Source organism: Pseudonaja textilis, chromosome 2 (genome assembly GCF_049901715.1).
Source record: "Pseudonaja textilis isolate UNSWEBS1 chromosome 2, rPseTex1.2, whole genome shotgun sequence".
NCBI classification, from domain to species: domain Eukaryota; kingdom Metazoa; phylum Chordata; class Lepidosauria; order Squamata; family Elapidae; genus Pseudonaja; species Pseudonaja textilis.
This window is the reverse complement of record NC_141991.1, coordinates 238,498,810-238,519,817: the sequence shown is the minus strand read 5'-3', so window position 1 is coordinate 238,519,817 and position 21,008 is coordinate 238,498,810. Positions and strand designations below refer to the sequence as shown.

The following is a 21,008-nucleotide window of genomic DNA, read 5'->3' as shown; positions in this document are numbered from 1 at the left end:
CGGAGAACAGCGAGAAGTCTGCGTTCCTGGGCTAGCTAGCTTCTTATGGTAAGTCCCTGGTTTTTTATACCCTTTTTTCCCTTTGTAAGTTGATTTTGTGTGAGTGTTTGTATTTGTGCCTAATGTTTCAAATCCTGTTTGAGTTTGTCTTTATTTCCGCCAGAGGGCAAACTCCTGGGGTGGCCAGATTGTATTATTGGTTTTCTGTAATCTCTTTTAACTTTAAGATAGTTTTTCATATTTATTCTGTGGCAATTTCCTGTCTGTCCCTTTTGTTATTTATATTTTGTGTTTGTTTTGCTTATTTGGTGTATCCTGTGTTTGTAAGGGTTTTCTAAATTATCTTTTGTTTCCTTTTCCTATCTGTCTAGTTTTCTTAATTACTTAGGCTTTTGTCTATAGGGATTCTTTAACACTTTTTATTTTATTCCTTTTCCTATGTAAGTTTGTTTTCTGGCTGACCTGATGTTCCCCTTGGGCTTTTCCTGTTTTTTGTGACACTACTGCCTTCGTGAAAGTCCCTTTCCACACCAGTATGATTTGATTGCTTATTGTACCCTATGACTATTATTAAGTGTTGTCCTTATGATTCTTGACTCTTGATGAATGTATCTTTTCTTTTATATACACTGAAGCATATACACCAAAGACAAATTCCTTATGTGTCCAATCACACTTGGCCAATAAAAGAATTCTAATTCTAAACGAGAGAGAGGAAGACAAGGAGGGAGGGAGGAAGAGGGGGGATGAGGGAGGGAGAGAATGGATGAGGAAAAGAAGTTAATAGATTTGCTGAACTGATAGTTGTAAATCTTAGTTCCATCTCAATGGGATGTTCAAGATGGGGACTTCAATCAAGAGAAGTTGAATTAAGAAAACAAACACTTTTCATAGTACTTAAGACTATACAGACCATAGTAGTATCCTTTGATCTTAGTTCACTCCTCCACAAGCACTTTTCGGGGGAGGTTTCCTGTTTCACCCCATGCCTATTTGTATGTTTTTACTTCCCGTTGCCTGTGGTTACTTTATTGATGAGTGCACTCTAGAAGGAGTTATAAACTCACAATGCAATCTGATCTTCCTCAGATTTAGTTTCTCTTCTCCTCCTGCAAGGTAGAAAGAATGTGAACTTGAGAAGATGGCAAAGCCAAATCTGATTGTGTACACCTACTTTTTTATCTTCCTTCCTTTTACTTCTTCAGAAAGTGGCTCTGGGTTGGAAACATCTATAGGATATGGTAAGTCACTCCAACTTTTTCCTTCTCACAAAAATCCAAACAATGGAAGTGAAACTTTCCAAATATGTAGTTCAAAGAATCTTGAATCTTGTTATCATTATGTATTTTGAAAGACAAATATCATACCACTTTGATGTACTCATTGATTGTATACTTTTATTTTTAGTTTAGTTTACAATGAGTGTGTATAGATACAACAAACTGCTGCACAATTATCAGATATAGGCACTGGTGTTCTAACACTCACCAATATTTATTAGAAATGTAGCACGGAGTTAGTTTTTCTTTCAGAGTATAAAGCTGGCACTTGTTTTCCTGGATTTTGCCAACAAAAAGTAAGGTAAGTTTAGATTTTATTATTGTTATTTTATAAATGAGCATTCTTTAAAAGGTTCAAGCCACCAGTTGAAAAATGCTGCTAAATAAAATCTGAATTCTAGTATGCAGCAAGAACCAGAATTTTTCAGTATTCAGTTGTGTGTCATATTATTTCAGACTCTTAATAATCTTATTAAAATTGTCAGGTACAATGGGTAGAGGAAGCAACAAGCACTTTGTCTTTAATTAGGGATGTGTATTTAATCTGAGTGCTTTAAAGTTTATTTTTCTTGGGCTAGGATAAGAAACTTACTTTGAAAAATTCAAAAATATGTATCTCTCTGCAATGGGGACACTCACCAAATGTTTATAACTTCATACACAATTAATGAAATATGCAGGTACAAGAATCCTTTTTGTATACAGGATTCTGGATTAATTTCAGACAAGGCACTCTACAAAGGATTTTATGTAAAGGCAAGTTGCAAGCTAGACATTTATGTTCCCTTTTCTGAAAATCCCCCTATACGAGGTTATATTTAGCATATGCTACATGATAATTAGACAGAATGCCCAGTTCTTAAAGCCAAAAGAAATACATTTAATTAATAAAGCAGACAATGAGTAACTAAAAATGCCCCATCTCTTTCTCCTCTCCCGCTTCCTCCTTCACCTCTTTGGCAGTTAACAAAGTAATAAGAACAGAAATCAAGCTGAAGGTTTATTTGTAAAATTGATCCTCTGTTTCTGGATATTAGTAATAAGAAGCACTATTTTATAGTGGCTGTCCTCATGTGGGACAGGTTCTAATGGAGATATGGGAGGAGAGAGGTCAAGTTCTAAGGCCTCTGTTGTGGGGTGAACTCTCAACTCAATTCTCTCTCCTCTCCTATTTATTATCCAATGAATGGTGGGGGGGGGGTCATCCATTGACTTGGGTCATATTTCATCAATTGTGCTAATGATATACGTTTGTATATTGCCCCAGGCCAGGTGCTGTTCAAGTGCCTGAAGCCTGCTAGGTTTTGGATGGGGAGAAATAAACTCAGGCTTAATCACAGCAAGTCCAAGTGGTTTTGGGTTTATAGACTATTTGAGACTAGGAAACTCCATCTTTGGTTCTAGATGGTATTACACCCCCCTCATTTGGAACTGGTAATCTGGGGGGTTCTTTTGAACACATGGCTCCTGTTTAAACAGGATCTGGTAGCTGTGTCCAAGAGGAGCTTTGTACAAGTTCATCTCATGTACCAGTTATGACTGCCTTGCATTCTCCATGGTCATTCATGTCTGGGTCACATCCCAGACGTGTTACTATGATGTATCTTCATGGGAATCTGGATGATGCAGCTGCCCCAGAATGCAGCAGTTGAATAGCTATGCACACTCTGTTTTGCCCATGTAACACTAGGACAAAATCAGTGAGAATTGAGCTGCTTGTCAATGGGCTTCCAGGTGTGATTTAAGGTACTGGTTGTCGTCTTTAAAGTCTTGTGTAACTTAGCTGAATGTCTCTGCAGAACTCTATGCTCTCAGTAATGTGGGACCACTAGAGTATGATTCCTATTCTAAGAGAATGTTATCATCAGGTGCTCTACAAGTAGGCCTTTTTCCCTCCATCCCCATCCTGAAAGAATATTTTTTCTTAAAATTACTTCAGTTCTAACCTTTAGAGTTTATGAAATTCTGGTTGTTCCAGAAAACCTTTGGTGATTATAAACTTTTGTTGTTATGGATTGTTTTAACCCTTGTTATAATGGTTGGTTTTCTTAATGCACTGAATCTCAAACTTAGCCAACCCTTTTAAAATAGGCTTTTTCTTAGTGGTAGTGGTGAGTTGTATGTATCCATCTACCTGGTCTATACACACAATTGTTTTGGAAAGAATGTGGCTGCATTTCTCATGGAAAGTCTGGTGGCCTGGGTTGCTCTGTGGGTTTATAGGAGCATAATATCCAGAAAAAAACCCTAGATTCTTTATTATTGCTAGTAAGATGCACTTTTATTTAGAGGATGTCATCTGTTTATCCCAATCATCTATGGGATAAACAATGCATCAGACATGTATCAAAGAGCAAGCATTGGTGATCTTTACGCTAAGGTAAGCTCATAATGGACCGAGCAGACTGAGAAACTAGCATTCACAGAAGAAATAGAATTTTTCCATTTTCCAAATGATATTGCAAATTCACGCTGCGTTTTAAAATGCGAATTTGTTGGCATCGCAAATGCTCTTCAGAAAAGGATTAAAAATACCCTCTGCTCTCAGTACTTTCAATATGGATTTATTCATTTACTGTAAGAAAAAAAATTGCTATTATAATTTAGTTCCAAAATTATTCTATTATATACAGCAAAGTTATGAGTGAAAAATTAATTGAACAAAGTTTGATGAAAATTCCCATTTGATGTTGAGATATTCTCACAAAATCTGCTTCATATAGTATATGCAAACTATTTCCTACCATATCCTTTACATTTTCAAAATTGCATGGTGACCACTGCAACTTACAGCTTGAAAAGTTTTATTTCTAGGGAATATACAGATGAAATAAGAAGGGCAATTACCATGAGTCATAAGAAAAGATGAGCTGCTCAAAAGTTTTCTTGGTAGTCTAAATTCTTTGATCTAGAGAATGTGTTGACACTTTTCTTTAAATACCTTATTAATCAAGGAGCAATTGCTTTTTCATATATATGTGTGTGTACATTTCTCTTTAGTAAGACAAAAGGGAAGCCTACAGCTCATTTTGCAAATAGAAGTTAAAAATTAAAATTAAAAATTAAAAGCATCCAATGCATTGAGAAAAGAAAAATTATTGAATTAATTAATTAACACAAAGTCAATTCAATGGAGAAAGCTTATAAGAAAAGCAAGTTTTACAGGATACTAAAAAAACAACAAAAAGAAGGAACAGTTGGTTTCTTGAAAGGGAATTTCAAATGCAACCACACACATTCAAAAAACTTGTTTTCTGTATCCCTTCAAGAGAGACCTATCATTTGAACTTTCTTTTTACTTCATCAATATCAGAGGAAGCATTCTTGAGATCTTAGTGGTAAGTCACATAATGTCCTAAAGAAAAGAGCATTTTGAACTGGGTTGGGAGCTGAAACATCTGTTGTGATGGGGAATTATCCTTCTTTTAAATTTGGATCCAGTCAAAACCTACAGACTGCTTTCTGTTCCTGAATCCTTTTCACAGGCAATTCTTACCATAGTATAATAATTAGAGGAAGAAATGGAGGGAAACAATTCAGTTTCATTTTCAGGAATGAAAGAAACGGTATAATTACTTTGTTTGATAAGTGCTTTAAATCTTGAAATTTGAGAAATATTTTGTGATTCTTTCCCCTTAGGTACTTGTGCAGATGATGAGCAAGAGAACAGCTTTAAGTGTTTCACTCAAATGCCAGTAGTCCTAAGCAATTTCTTAATTTGTGAAGCTACTGGGACAGAGATGAACCTGAATGAGACAAATGTCAGTTTTTCTGTGTAAGAACTTTTCTAATGTATTCAAACATCATTACTTGGGTGCTAGAAGATTAATACAATGAAAAAAATTGACTGCAGAATTTGGGGGATGCGATTTTGGGCGGTGTTCTGGAGCTACACAGATTGGTTGGGAAATACTTATTTGGCCTGTGGGTGAATGCTTAACTAATTTTAACTTAACCTGTCTTTAGAGTCTAGTAAAACTTACAGATTACTTCTCAGAAGAATGTATTTAAATGCATAAAAGAAAATACATAGGTACAGAAAAGACATCATGAAGATCAAACAATGAATTCTAGAATGCTTTGAATGGATTTTTAAACACAAAAGCTCTTTTGAAATGCAAGCTCTGTTGACTATGATCAATTACATGTGTTTGGTGAAAACAATGCACATAACCAAATGTATCCTGGTTTTGATTTTTCAATGTATACTAATTTTTCTGAATGGTTTTGGAATGTAGAGTTCATAAATTAACTGGTTGCTTGCATTCATTATTGAATGAAAAGCTAAATTTCAGTTAGAGGTTAGTGAAAATAAAAGTTGTAATCTTCTTTTACATCCAGATTCATGGACCTTCTGAAATCTATCCACAGGTTCCCTTGGTTGCAGATTAAGAACCCCTGATTTACACCATAAATCCTGAGATCATAATATATCTGCAACTTTCTTAGCCTCATGCTAGAAATAAAAAGGGTAGATTTTGAGGTACTTTAGCAAAGGATGTTAAAGTTACTGAGAAACTACAAGAAAGTTTTATATAGCATAAAGTTGCTATTATTAAGTTGGCCCTTGCTTTTATCTTAACTAGCTGATTAAGCACATTATTTTTCTTGGCTTTCTGGGACTATAAAGTTTTGTAAAGAAAAAGCGACTTTGCCATAAAAATGAATGAATGTTAAAAATAAGAAAGAAAAGATTTCTTAATGCTAATAATCCAAGAATACTCTTATTAACTGGTTGTTCTTTAGGGGTAAAGTGGAGGGATGGCATATATAAACAACACAACTCAAAGCATTTCTATGTTAACTACAGATATATAACATGACTTTATTTGTAGAACACCTGACCACACTGAAATGTAGAAGGCAAGAATTGATTCACCAGATGTAATAATTGGTCACAAGACAATTGGGGAAATTCAAAGACATTAAAAGAATCATTTTGTCATCAAGAGTACTTAATGTCCAGCTAGTTTGGAATACAGTGTATCAGGAAAAGTGTAGGACAGCTGTTGTATCTGGATAGCTTAAGATTGTGTATTGTTGTGTAAACATAAATTAACTCAATATAGCAATAGCAATAGCACTTAGACTGCTTCATAGTGCTTTACAGCCCTCTCTAAGTGTTTTTCAGAGTCAGGATATTGCCCCCAACAATTTGGGTTCTCATTTTACCAACCTCGGAAGGATGGAAGGCTGAGTCAACCTTGAGCCTGGTGAGATTTGAATTGACAAATTGCAGTCAGCCGGCAATCAGCAGAAGTAGCCTGTCTAACCACTGCACTACTGAGGCTCAGTATCATTTTTTGTACTTGTCTACTGAACTATAAAATTAATTTCCTGCCCAAAATCTTCACATGGTCTCTCAATTACATGACCAAAACAATGACAATGCTTTCTCTGAAGCTTGCAATGAATACAGTTTCCTCACCATGAGACTCTATAGCAGCTTTCAAACTACAGTGTAAGTTCTAATGAACTGACTAGCCCCCGGAAGGTCTATTTTATCCTGCTTTTCAATTCTTTCCAGAACCACTTTGTGTAGACAGGTTTTCCAAAGTTTCATTGCTCCATCATATTTTGTCACAGGTATGGGACTCAACCCCGGTCCTGCTTCATGAAAAATCCCCTTGTTGGCAATTGTTCTATATACAGCAGCGATCTAATTGATGTTTTGGACGTTTGCTTGACAATAACTTTGATCAATCCTTGCAAAAATTGCCAGAAATTGAACGCTGTTCATATTGGTAAGCAAATGTATAGTGTGGGGATTCATTTTTGAACCTGTTCAAAACTGGGGGGACATGAAGTTTAGTTATATCAAGACAGAGTCCAAAGGCTCATGGCCAATTTTCTTCTTCCATTTCCAAATTTGGAAGAAAAAGATGGGAATTCTCCGGCCACGAGAATGTTATGGTGTTGCTCCAAATCATGGAAAGGATCTGCTTTGTAGAATTGCTTGTACAAAGCAATTGTCCTCTAGATTAATTTTGTTCAACATCAGCAACTTTACAATTTTTGGGCTTCAACTCCCAGAATTGTATGCTGACTGAGGAAATCTGGGAATTGAAGTTCTCAGATCTTAAAGTTACTGAGGTTGAGAAACGCTGTTCTAAATACACAGAAGCAAAATAAGTATAATACATCGTTTCCTTAACTACTTAGAGTTGTATATTAACCAATGAATTAACACTGAAGTGATGATTCCATGCCCCAAAATAAATGATTAATTTATGAACGTGATTGTATGCATAACTACTCAGAAGGAAGCTTCGTTGTTTAATCAGGCTTTCCGGTATCATGTTCATATCACTGCTGCTTTAATATATTGTAGCTTACAAGCATGAAAACAGACATTCTAGTACAGGGCTGTCAAACTCCTGGCCCACGCCCAGTTTAGCGAAGCGGGGGAAAGTCCCAATACATCACATGAAGCTGCCGTGACGATCAGAGTTTGACACTCCCGTTCTAGTATGTGGTGGAAATAATTTCTTGTAATAATTGTTGGTTTTAGTTGGATTCCGAGTCTAGAGGTGATGAAGTTTGAGTAAAGGAGAAGTCAAAATACCCAAGCTCAAATAAGTCACCTGCATTTATGTACAGGTAGTTCTTGATTTATGATCCAATTGGGACAAGAATGTCCATTCCTAAGCAAGGCAGTTGCGAAATGAGAGGTCTGAATTTATCACTTGTCTCACCATAGTTAAATGAATCCCCGTAATTGTTAAATGAATCGCGTGGCCTTTAAGCAATTTTGGCTTCCCACGTTAAGTTTGCTTGTCAGAAGCTCCCTGAAAAGGTAGCAAATGACAATCACATGACAGCACAACCATTGTAAATACCTACCAGTTGCCAAGTGCCTGAATTTTGATCACATGACTGTGAGGATGCTGCAACAGACATAAGAGTGTGGACCAGTCATAAGTCTCTTTTTTCCAATATCGTAACTTCAAATAGTCATTCAACAAACGATTCTTAGTCAAGGACTATCAATTAATGAGAATAGAGCTAGAAGAGGCCTTGGAGATCTTCTAGTCTTCTAGACTTTGGTAATCTTCTAGACCAGAGGTCCCCCAAACTTGGCAACTTTAAGACTTGTGGATCTGGGTTCACAAGTTGCTTAAACAGCAGAGGTTTAAGAATTGTGCATGCAGAGTGTGATTTTGTGTGTGTGTATGTATTGTTAATCTTTACATTGTCCTTTGCAGTTAAACCTGAAGCACCTTTTGGTCTAAATATCACCTACCAGGAAAAAGCAAATGAGTACCTTGTTCAATTCTCAACAACACACGTAGCAAACTCATTCCTTAAAGACAAATTGGTACATCAGTTAGCCTACCGACAAGAAAATACAAACTGGACTGTGAGTAAGAATAAATAGGTTTGCATTTTCTACCTATTTTCAGTTGTATGCCTGCAAGCAAGGGCTGTTTGTTGTAGTAGGATGCCATGCAAACTATGTTCTGAGTGGTTGGGTTATTTTTTCTTTAGCCTGTGCCTAGATTTAAAAAGTATAGAGTGAATAAAAAGCTGATAGCTGCTTGTAACTTCTAACGGGGAGTCCAGGCTAGGTTTTTATTTTCAAAAGCCAACGGAAATCAATATTTGAATGATGCTCTTTCTATAAATATATTTAAAAAAACCCATATCCTCCTAATAATCAATAGGTATCCTGGCCTATCTGACACTGCTTATCTCCATTGGCTGCTTAAAGATGAACAGACTGTGATTACAGTGTAGGTGGCTAGATTCTGCATAGCAGCACTAGGGATTCATCAGGAACACGTGTTTAATTCACCATAGCTATTTTACATAACTAATGTAGCAAACCCTTTTGGATTACTACTCTTTTGCATTTTAGTATTTAATGACTACATGCCTCAAAGTTTAAGGATTGATACAGGCCTGCCAGTTTAAGGATTGTATAGGAGGTAGTGACAGATTTTATTTTCCTGGGCTCCAAGATCACCGCAAATGGGGACTGCAGCCAATAAATTAAAAGACGCTTGCTCCTAGGAAGGAAAGCTATGGCAAATCTAGACAGCATACTAAAAAGCAGAGACATCACCTTGCCAACAAAAGTGTGTATAGTCAAGGCTATGGTTTTCCCAGTTGCAATATAAGGCTGTAAAAGTTGGACCATAAGGAAGACTAAGCGCCAAAGAATTGAGACCTTTGAACTATGGTACTGGAGAAGACTCCTATGAGTCCCTTGGACTGCAAGGTGATGAAACCGGTCAGTCCTAGAGGAGATCAACCCTGACTGCTCTTTAGAAGGCCAGATCCTGAAGATGAAACTCAAATACTTTGACCACCTAATGAGAAGGAAGGACTCACTGGAGAAGAGCCTAATGCTGGGAAAGATTGAGGTCAATAGAAGAAAGGGATGGCAGATAATGGGGTGGCTGGATGGAGTCATTGAAGCAGTAGGCATGAGCTTAAATGGACTCCAGAAGATGGTAGAGGACAGGAAGGCCTGGAGGAACGTTGTCCATAGGGTCGCGATGGGTCAGACACAACTTCGCAACTAACAACAACGATAGTATAGTTAGGCCGTGCATAACTGACAGATTGGTTGCCAAATTGTGATTTTAATATAGATTTTATCTGTTATTTATTATTTTATTCTAAAATTTTTAACTGGATATTCCTTTAGTATTTTATTTGTTCTGGTCTCCAGTCTTTGACTGTAATAAACTTGATTTGATTTGATTTGAATGTTACCACTTGCTAATACAAATCTTCAAAGATATTCCTTGTTTAGATTAGAAATTCCCCCCTGCTGCTATATCCGATTTCACCCCTAGTAGTTCGTGAAGAAAATAACTAGCTGGGAACATGGAAAACTTAACGAGAAGCATTATATTTTTTGAGGAAATGTTTTCCCCTCCAAAAAATGTTTCTGTTAGTCTCTTGTAAGATTGATTACAACCAAAGAGATTTGTAAATCAGTTTACCAATGTTGTTCGGACAATGCTTTTGATCTGACCCAAACATTCTGATTTAGCATCTGCTTAGCTTAAATTCTGCCTCTAGAACACTCAATTTCATTGAGGGTGCATCAGGGTTGTGTTTGACCTTGGGGGCCAAAGTGGGTGTGGCAGGAGTGTGTGGCCAGCTCAATATCACTTGTGTCAGGGGCGCCTGTGGTGGCCCAAGCCCTCTGCCAGTGAATATGGGCTCCTGGGCTCCTTTTTTGGCTGCAATGGCCTTGTGATGACCCGGGGCACGGCACAAAGGCAACACAGTCAGATTATCAGTAGGAGTCCTTTTATTAGCTCCAACTTCACCCTCAATGTCCTGGCTACCTTCTGGGCTAGAGAAAAACTCTCCCAGGAACAGCCTTTGGCTGCAAAGAATCAAGTCCAAAATGTGGCCATCAAAAACTGTAACTGGAAGTCCAATCAAGGCAAGATGAGGTAATTAGTCTGGCAGGGCAAGAGAAGGAATTCCAGACGTGAAGGAACAGCAGTAATTCAATATAGCTGGGAGGATGCCAGGAACACAGATAGCCAAAATCAACACAAGATAAACCCACATTTGTTCCCACCAGATGCTGCACTCAGCTTGCACCTCTTTACAACTCTCATTCCCAGTTGTGGCTAATGAAGGGAATCAGGGCCCTTTCCTCCCCTGTAAGCCACGCAACCCACGTTGCTCTCTTCTCCATTCCTCCCTGCGTGCCCTAGGATGAATAGGGAGGGCCTGGGTCTTCCTTTGAACTCCCTCTGCCCTGCTCTGCCCAGCTGGACTTTGCCCTTTCCCAGTTTCTTCCACAGCCAATGGAGCCACACTCCCACTTCCTGTGAGCTGCATGTCTTCCTCCTGGGATTCAGACTCCGACAGGGGAATGACAGGCCTCCTGCAACCCTCTGCCAGTGAAAATGGGCATGCAATCCCTCCCACAAGCAGCCCTCCTGAGATCAGTTTTTGCTGGCAGATGCACCGTGCGCCAGTCCGTCACTGTTTCCAAGGTGGCCCCATGGGCCAGATCCAAGCACCCTGCAGGCCAGAGTTTGGCACCCCTACTCTAGCAGGATATGGTACTAGGGTAACTAATGCAGGTGCAGTCTCATTTCCGCTAATAGATTTCCTTCTGTTTTGAATCCAAGACTTTAGTTGGCCTATTATGACCACAGAGTGTGAATGTCTTACATTGTCCCAGTCCCAGATGCATTTCACTAACGTTTGTACAGGTACTCCCTGACTTAGGACTACAATTGAGCCCAAAATTAAATGAGGCATTTGTTAAGTGAGTTTTGCCCCATTTTACGACCTTTCTTGCCACAGTTATTAAGTGAATCATTGCAGTTCTTAGTAAGTGAATCTGGATTCCCCATTGACTCTGGTTGTCTGAAAGTTACAAAGGCAGAGGGAACTACTTTTGTCACATCAGACTTATTCACAATAGTCCTTAACTCATGACCAATCCCTGTCATGCCCTGTCATGCCCTTGGTAGAGTCAGACTCTGAGGGAGAGGAGGAACAGCCAACAGGGAGTGGAGGTGTGGCTCTGGAGGTTGTGGAGGAGGCTGGGGAAGGGCAGAGGCCAGCTGGGCAGTCAGAGGAAGAACCAGGCTGCCTCCTAGGACACACGGGGGTGGGGGTGGGGAATGGGGAAGACAACAACTTGGCTTACGAGAGAGGAAGTGGCCATGATCCTCCTCATTGGTTGCAGTTAGGGACTCTAGTATATAAGAGAGACGATTACAACACAGCATTGCCAGAAGCAAAGCATGTGTTATTTTGGGCTGAAGTTATCTTGGTTGGCATCCTTCCAACAGACTGTGCCTTGTTATCTCCTTGAATTTGGTAATTACTTATCCTGGTCCATTGTGGAAATTTCATCATTGTAGTTTGTTTTTTATTTCACCTCTATCTGCTCATTAAGTTTGGACTGTATGGTTTTCTTTTGAAGACTATTTTTGAGTACGTTTTATCTCCAACTGAGAATTATTGAACAGTGGGGCCAAGTTGGAGGCATTAAAGGACATTTATTTACGTTTTGGATTTTGTTACATTTGTGTTACACTCTGGGTCATCACAATCCCTTTAAAGTTATGATGCAGCTTCCCAAAGTACTTGTGACTTGATTTCAAAGGACCGGTCTCTATAACTTGTCCCGCTGTCATGTGATGATATTTTGGGAATCAGCTCACTTTTAACAGTCATTTGCAGCAACCTGTGGTCACGTGACCATGGCTTTCATCATTTTTTCCCCTGGTTTCAAGCATTTCTTCCTGCTTTCTAGCAAAAAATAGCCCATTGGACAAAATGGATTCATTGAATGACTGCCACATTCGCTTAATAGTTACTGAAATTTTTTTGGTAAAATGAAGGGGGGGGGCAGAGGTCACCTGCATAATGATTGCAATGACCATTATTGTGCCCTTAATTCTAGACTCCATTACTATTATAACTCACAGTTTACTTGTATTGGCTCTCTGAGTCACTGAGAATGAGTGAGCAACCATATGAATTCTCATAAACAAACAAGCAAGCAAGCAGGCAAGCGAACAATATTGATGTCAACTCAAAACTATTTCTCTGGTTTTTTAGAGTTGTCAGCAAAACGGGAGTGAGAGGAAGAAATGCATACCTCAAATATTTTAATAGATAATTGCTAGGCGGCCGAAGCTTCGGGCACGCAAGATTATTACTGAAGAGCATGGTTGATCACTTTTGGCTATGGATGTGTCCCATTGGAGAATATACATCTGGGGAGTCGGGGAAGACCAGAGATGAATAATGTGACTCAGTGTCGGCTGCATGCAGATAACGCCGACATGTTCATTCCTAATAAATGATTTTTTTAAAACTCTGAGAGATGCGCCTAGGCCTAGCAATTATCTATGAAAATATTTGAGGTATGCATTGCTCCCCCCACTGCCTTTCTGCTGACAACTCAGAGAAATACTTTTGAGTTGACTTTTCTTGGCTCTTCAGAATTTCAGTTGGATATTCTTCCCAGGATTGTCCACATTAGCTAGAGACCGAACCATCTTTTAAATGGATGTATGTGGTCTGTCATTGGGCTGCAACATTTTGTTGGAGAGCAGACTATGAACAATGGAATAAAATAAAGAAGTGACGTCCATACTTCTTCACTTGTGGTATATGAATGCAGCCAAACATTTGAATCCTTTTCTGATCATGCACCAGTCAGATCATTTTCTATGAACAAGTTGGTATGTTTTCTTGATGTAAAATAATCTACTGTATTTTGGATGCCAGTATAGGATGTTGTCACATTCCCAGCAGAGTTTGAAGAACACATTCAGGTAAACATGATTTCACTGTGTAGAAATAAATGAATGTTGTTACAGGGAGCTAAGAATTTTTGTTTAACTTAAAATGAAATTCTCAAATTTATTCCTGTCTTAGACCATCGAATCTAATTTCCTTAGATTCAAACTTCTGGGGAAGAAATTCGAGCCAGAAGTCACATATGAGATGAAGGTTCGGTCAAGGCCCAACGGACATTATTTCAAAGGCCATTGGAGTGACTGGAGCTCATCCCAATATTTCAAACCTTCAGCCAGAACATCAAGCGGAATAAGTGAGCCCAGATTTTTAATTTAATAAGAGTTAAATACAAAATTGGAATAAAAATCCAGTAAATAGTTGAATTTGGATAAATTCCCAGAATCCTGACTGAGAAAAAATTATATATCATATGGTATAAGCCATCATGGGTCCAATTAAATGTTTCTAATATTTGGTGGTTAGCCCTGAAACACTGGTAGGTCAATCAGACATTGGTGTCCTCCAGGAATGGAGGGGAGGGGGAGTCAATCAAAAGGCAAGATGGCAGAAGTAGTCCTCACCGGAAACTTGTCCAGGCAGTCTCTGAGAATCAGATGCAATTGAATGGAAGAAAAACAATACAGGTAATCCTCCACTTACAATAGATTGCTTAGTTTGAAGTTACAACTCTACTGAAAAAAGTGGTGGGATTCAAAAATCCCAGCAACCGGTTCGCTGCCCAGTTGCTGGGTGGGCGTGGCCATGGTGGAAGCCAGAAACAGGCCCATTTCACCACTTCCGGTACTTCCGATTTGGCTGTTTTTCACCTTCCCAAGGAGGCCTTCCCCGGGTGTCTGGGAGGGTGAAAATGGCCTCCCCTGGGCCCCAGAGGCCCTCTGGAAGCCGGAATATTTTACGAATTCTGGTACTTCCAGTTTGGCCAGTTTTCACCTTCCCAAGGATCCAGAGGCTTCCCTTGGGCCTCTGGGAGGGTGAAAATGGCCTCCCTGGGCAATGGAGGCCCTTCAGAAGCCAGAAACAGGCCAGTTTCCGGATTTCCGGAAGGCCCATTTTTCACCCTCCCAGAGTCTCCACATGGACCCTGCACTTAACCTTCATCAAAAATGGGCCACCTGGAGGCTCCTGGGAGGGCTGGAGCAGGGTGGAGTAGGGTGGGTGGAGCCAGCCGGTTGGTTCAAATACCGGTTCAGTGAACCAGATGCAAATTTAACATCCGGTTCTCTTGAACCAGTCCGAACCGGTAGAATTCCATCCCTGCTTATGTCCATTTTTCACACTTAGGACCATTGCAACATCCCCATGGTCATGTGATTTACATTTAGATGCTTGACAACTGACTCACACTTAACAACTGTGTTACTAACTTAACAAATGCAGTGATTCACTTAACAACTGTGGCAAGAAAAGTCATAAAAATGGGGCAAAACTCACTTAACAACATAAAGTTTGGGCTCATAAGTGATCGTAAGTTGAGGACTATCTGTATTTTCATTAGAGCCAAAAATTACATCAACAAAGCTTTCTGAATATAACATGCTATTATTATAACAACTGCCAATACCAGTTAATAATTGACCAATAGTAACTGATGTACCATGATGTACCAGGCCCTACCGATCAGATTTGATGTTAAATTATTAACATTTCTTTTATCATGTATTTTTCAAAGACTCAAAATAGCTGTGGGAAAGAATTTTTGGCAAGAAAACCACCTTGCCTCATTTCCAGATCCCTCCTCCCTTAGAGCTGTTTTGTCAAAGTATACTTCATGGAGGAAAGCATACTGTAACAGAGTAATTGTACAACATTGATAATTTACGATTTATTTTCAGTACATATAAAGAAACAGAAGAGAAGCAGGATGCTTAGTTCTAGGTCAAGGATGCCAAACTCGGTTTCATTAAGGGCCACATCAGGTTATGTTTGACCTCGGGGGGCTGGGGGGGGGGGGAGCGTGACCAGGGTGGGCATGGCCAGCTCAACATCACTCATTGAGGCTCCATTTTCGGCCATGATGGTCTCCTGCAGCCCTCTGCCAGTGAAAACGGACCCCTCCCGAGCTCCATTTTCACTGCCAGAGGGCTGCAGGAGGCCATCGTAGCCAAAAATGGAGCCCGGAGGCCCATGCATGACCCTCCCAAACTCCATTTTCACTGGTAGAAGCACTGCGGGCCGGTCCTTCGCTATTTCCAGGGTAGGCCTATGGGCCAGATCTAAGCATCCTGTGGGCCAGATCCAGCCCTCAGGCCTTGAGTTTGACACCCCTGTTCTAGGTGAATTGGAAGAAAAGCAAACAAGAATTAGGGGCCAGAGGTATCACCACAAAATCAGAAGAACATCATGAGACCACGAAATCCAAGAGTCCTTGATAATTAGAATGATTGGAGGTTGGCCATCACCAGCTTCTGCTGCAGGAACTTTGGTGGAAGCAAAGCCACCAACTTAATTCATTCTATTGCTGAATTACTCAGTCAAGAATGTTCATGCAGTGTTGAATTAAAATTTACTGTATGGTTGATTAAACCTAATCTTTCCTTCTACAGCAGTGTCGGACAAAACTTTGTTCCTCTTCTATACAATGCCTTTTAAGCATTTAGAAGACTGCAAGAATTGTCTTTGCAGTGTTCTTTCCTTAAGCATATACTTCCAACATTTTTTTGCTAGGATTTGTTGGATTATGGGTGAGCAATTATGGGATTTGTTGGCTTATCAGGGACAAACATAAAATTTTGCATTGTTACAATGAGACCTGGAGCAGAGGTGGTATTCATCAGGTTCTGACCAGTTCTGGAGAACCGGTAGCAGAAAGTTTGAGTAGTTCGGAGAACTGGCAAATACCACCTCTGACTGGAGATTTTATAGTATCCTTCCCCTGCCATGCCCACCAAGCCACGCCCACATAACTGATGGTAAAAAAATTTGAATCCCACCACTAACCTGGAGTCATAATTGGTGTGTAAACATCTTCAATTTGATCCGACCGTATATCATAAGCTAGAAGGTCAGAAGCTAGACTAATGGAAGTTAGAAGCTAGGATGTCTCATATAAAATGGATGTGTAATGGATGTATCATTAATGGGTGTCTCATATAAAATGACTATTACCTGTAATGTCATGCTTTGATTCCCAATGAAGAATCTATTACTGTTTTTAAAGCTAAGATTTCTTTCTTCAGACAAAGATGTCCTGATAACCATATTCACTGCAAGCTTCTTCGTACTTTTTGTTGTAATTCTTCTGGTCCCAATATTTTGGAGAAACAGGTAAAAAAAATTTTTTATTAAAAAAAATCACAATTCTAATTCAAATAAGACTCATTCACAAAGTTTATTGAAAGATTGTTCCTAATTAACATTGTTTTTATCTTCTTCAGGATCAAAGCAATTATTTGGCCCACCATCCCTAACCATCAGAAAACTTTGGATAAATTCTGCAACAAACTAAGAAAGGTTAGTACTTTTACTTCAGGAAAAAGTAGCCTTGCAGGCCTTCAACATAAAATGAAATACAGGTAGTCCAGAGGTGGTATTCAGCAGGTTCTGATCAGTTCTGGAGAACCAGTAGCAGAAATTTTGAATAGTTCAGAGAACTGGCAAATACCGATTCTGACTGGCCCCACCCCCATCTATTTTCTGCCTCTCAAGTCCCAGCTGATTGGCTGGGCCTTCTTTTGTTGCCCTGCACAGGAGAACAGAGCTGTAAAGCAGGTCAGTGGGGTGGGGAGGGAATGGGGATTTTACAGTAACCTTCCCCCGCTACACCACCAAGCCACGCCCACCAAGCCACACCACATCCACCAAGCCAAGCCCACAGAACCGGTAGTAAAAAATATTGAATCCCACCACTGAGGTAGTCCTCAACTTACGAACACAACTGAGCCCCTGACTTCTGTTGCTAAGCAAGATATATTTACCACGGTTCATTTAATGGCCATTCAAAGTTACAATATCACTGAAAAAAAGTGATTTATGACCATATTTCACACTTAGGACCGTTGCCGCATTCCACACTGTCACGTGACCAAAATTTGGATGCTTGGCAGCTGGTTCATATTTATGACAATTGCAGTATCCTTGGATCGTGTGATTCCCCCTTTGTGACCTTCTGACAATGCAGATTCACTTAATGGCCACATCACTAACTTAACAACAGCAGCGATTCATTTAACACCTTTGGCAAACAAGGTCATAAAATTGGGGCAAAACTCACTTAACCAATGTTTCAACTTAGCAACATAAATTTTGGGCTCAATTGTGGTCGTAAGTGTCAGATGGTGCTCCATTCAAAATCTAAGAAAGATACTCTTAGACTCCATTGTTATAGAGAAAAGGAACTTTTACTGGAAATCAAGTGGTAGCATCAAAGGAATTCTAGATCTGAGGATTTACACGTGAAAAAACACATATACCAAGTGATGGCAACATTCCCACCCACCATAGTTCAAATGGTCCATCCAATCGAAGATGTGTATAATGTCATGTGGAACATCTTCAGGTGGTGATGCAGACATCTGACTGTTGACCTTGACCTGGTTTGATAAAAAGCTGCAGTTGCACAGTAAGCAAGCAAGTAGGCATAAACAATAAAGTTTTCCCCAAGTTATACAGTTCTTTTTCTAAAACTTCCAGCACATTTCCCACCCCCACAAAGCCCAGTTATTTCTCCCTCCCCACCCCTGTTACTATGGCAGCCAAAAAGATACGAGAGAAAGAAAAGGAGCCTTGAAGGATGACAGTAAGTCAAGGACTACCTATACTTTTTTTTTTAAAAAAAAATTAATGTCTTTGCTTTACAACTTTGGGTATGCACTGACCTAATTCCCTGATAAACATCTTCTTATCTGTGCAGAATTCAGACAGCAGTTTCTTTAATCCTGAGAGTTTGGGATATGCTCACATCCACAAGGTGGATAGCGTTCAGGCTAAGTCAGAAGTTGTCCACCTTCAGCCCCCATCATATAACCTGGATGCAGAGGCTGAGGATTTAGTGGAACAAAAAAGCAACTTGAACCATAGTCATCATGGATGGTTGAAGCTCCCTCTGGCTTATGAAGGAATGTTATCGACAGAGGTGATGAACAAGGTCTACGGTGGAAGCGAGGACCCCTCTGCTAATCATTCAGTCCTCAGCATCAATCTATACAATGAGGGCAGAATTGCCGACCAACATGGCTGGAATAGCCATGATCTGTGTAAATATTCCGTTGTCCCAATGAACCACATTTTTGCCCCTGAATTAAAAACAGGCTCTTGTCACCACACTTATTCCAATGGGGAGACCAGGGTGTTAAATAAAGAAGAAACCTATGTCACGATGGCAAGCTTTTTTGAAAATAAGGGGAAATTATGAAATTGATACTTACAGGCATACAATTACCAAGGGGCATTTCTAGATGTCACACAGGGCTATAACTTCTGTTACGTTAGTTTTTCCTCCTTCCAATGCTGATTTTCAGCATCGATTTGCAGAATTATTATTTTTAAATAAAACTGTATAAAGTTTTCCTTTAAAATGAAATTCACTTGCAGTCAAAAAGAAAAAGAGTTTTCTTAATACTTAGCTTTCTACTGCAGCTGTATTTATTCCCTTGCTCAAAATTGCTTCAGATGATTTAAAAACCACCCAAAAGTGCTTGGAAATCAACAGTTTCTGCTCTTGTACCTTTAGGAATCTGTTTAGAGAGGCTTCCATGACATTGAGAAAATAAAAAACTCTGGCCTAAAGCCAAAATATGTTCATTGAATCATACAGGTGGTTTTTGTTTATCGACTGCCTCATTTAGTGACTATTTGCAGTTATGACAGTGATGAGAATGTAATTTTATTATCAATCCTCACACGTATGACTTTCATGGGTCTGTAAAGGAAGGAAAGCTGAAGTAAGATCATAAGCCCAGTCTTAAATTTACTTAGTGATCACTTTGCCTCACGACTGAATTGCCAGAATTGTCCTTGCTAAACAAGGACTACCTGCATAATATTATGCACATTTTATATAAATTAATCTCTATGACATGAAATCCAGAGAAATGCTAAACTTCATGTATCACAATTTTAGCATTATTTTGTGAACCCTAAGGTGTTTTTTCAGCTGGACATGGACAATATAAACTGTACGTTATGTGAAGTAGTACTTTATTTTTCCTGTAATAATTTCATAAAAAGTTATACCACCAGTATGATTATATTACTAGCTATAGTGATAAGTTCATTAATACAGTGCCCCCCCCCACCTTTTGGTTACTAAGGTCTGGTTCTGTGGAGAGAGGTTTTCCCACGGACCGGGGGGTGGAGGGGGCACGCGGCCTGGTTTCTGGAAAGCTGCAGGACAGGGCTGGTCCACAGACCGAGGGTTGAGTACCCCTGCATCTATAACTATAATACCAGTTAAAACTTGAATTCCACTATAAATTACTGCTGCTTTTGATTTAGCTTTCTCCAAAGAAATATTCAAGGGATGCTAAAACAATTTAATTTTTTTATTATTACGTGTTCTATATTCTTTCAATAGATGTATAATCTTGCCCTGTACTTATCATGTTGTTCGCTGCTATGTTTCATTTTCATATGATTAATTTTTATTTTGATGGAATAAGAGTTATGATGTTTGTATGAATGTAATAAATGTCTTTGAATTGGATGCTGAAGTGGCATTTAAATAAAGTCATTAAGAAACAGTCAGTTTAAGCCAGCAGATTTAATTTTAATTCATGAGCCATTATTTATGAATAATACCTAAAGCTTTCTTCCATCTGTCTTGCCTAAACAGAAGGCAGTACATCATTGTAGCCAAATATTTATTGCCAATATAATTCTGGACTAGGGTGTAATCAATAATTAAAATCTATTCAGGGGTGGGCGGCTACTGATTCGCACCGGTTTGGGTGAACCGGATGTTAATTTTACATCCAGTTCACTGAACTGGTAGTTGCAATGACTGTCAATGCTCAGCCTGTCCCACCGCTCCCAGGAGTCTCTGTGTGGCCCATTTTGGATCCCAGGTAAGTGCAGGGCCCATGTGGAGGCTCAGGGAGGGCGAAAAATGGGCTTTCTGGGGGCTCTGTTTCTGGGGCGAGGCATGGCTGCCCATGTCCCCTCGCCTTTAGGCATTCTCTTTCGGGCGATGGAAGCTCCCCAAATGCAGTCACCAGCTACTTCAATTGGCCGGTAGAAGCGGCGTCGCAGCGAGCGGAGTGTGTTGTGTGTGTGCCACACCCCGGCCTTATTTTGTGAGAAACACGGTATTTCCATTGGACTATGTTGTTCACTTACTTAGAATAATTTTCAAACCAATAGTGGATTGTATCCAATGATCCATTTGTCTTTGCAAAAGGGGCCAGTGTTTAATTGATTTAATGATTTCCCCTCCGGGCTATGCAGTACACTACGCCACATACATTTTTTGTGAGATTTAAATGGATTTGAAGGACTAGGAAAAATTTGTTAAGCGGTTTTTAAAAATAT

At 39.5% G+C, this 21,008-nt stretch overlaps 1 protein-coding gene across 2 annotated transcripts; it reads left to right on the top strand.

The window, feature by feature from the left end:
* The first annotated feature begins 1,044 nt into the window (after window positions 1–1,044).
* Window positions 1,045–19,075, top strand: IL7R (interleukin 7 receptor). 2 transcript variants are annotated; one of them, XM_026714190.2, is made up of 8 exons: window positions 1,045–1,241; window positions 4,920–5,055; window positions 6,867–7,024; window positions 8,486–8,640; window positions 13,662–13,836; window positions 16,721–16,808; window positions 16,919–16,994; window positions 18,394–19,041. In XM_026714190.2, exons 1-8 carry the CDS (start codon window positions 1,142–1,144, stop codon window positions 18,892–18,894), a joined length of 1,389 nt encoding a protein of 462 aa, XP_026569975.2. In that variant the 5' UTR covers window positions 1,045–1,141; the 3' UTR covers window positions 18,895–19,041. The 2 variants fall into 2 exon arrangements, with proteins under 2 accessions (XP_026569975.2, XP_087783502.1); XM_087927376.1 differs by having other exon boundaries at window positions 1,088–1,241; window positions 4,920–5,041; window positions 18,394–19,075.
* The last annotated feature ends 1,933 nt before the right edge of the window (window positions 19,076–21,008 follow it).

What these genes read in the sequence shown, in the direction of transcription:
- IL7R (XM_026714190.2), top strand. Translation starts at nt 1,142, where the DNA reads ATGGCAAAGCCAAATCTGATTGTGTACACCTACTTTTTTATCTTCCTT. An exon ending in GGAAACATCTATAGGATATG is followed by an intron (nt 1,242 to 4,919) that starts GTAAGTCACTCC and finishes CTTTCCCCTTAG; the next exon opens with GTACTTGTGCAGATGATGAG. An exon ending in ATTGAACGCTGTTCATATTG is followed by an intron (nt 7,025 to 8,485) that starts GTAAGCAAATGT and finishes TGTCCTTTGCAG; the next exon opens with TTAAACCTGAAGCACCTTTT.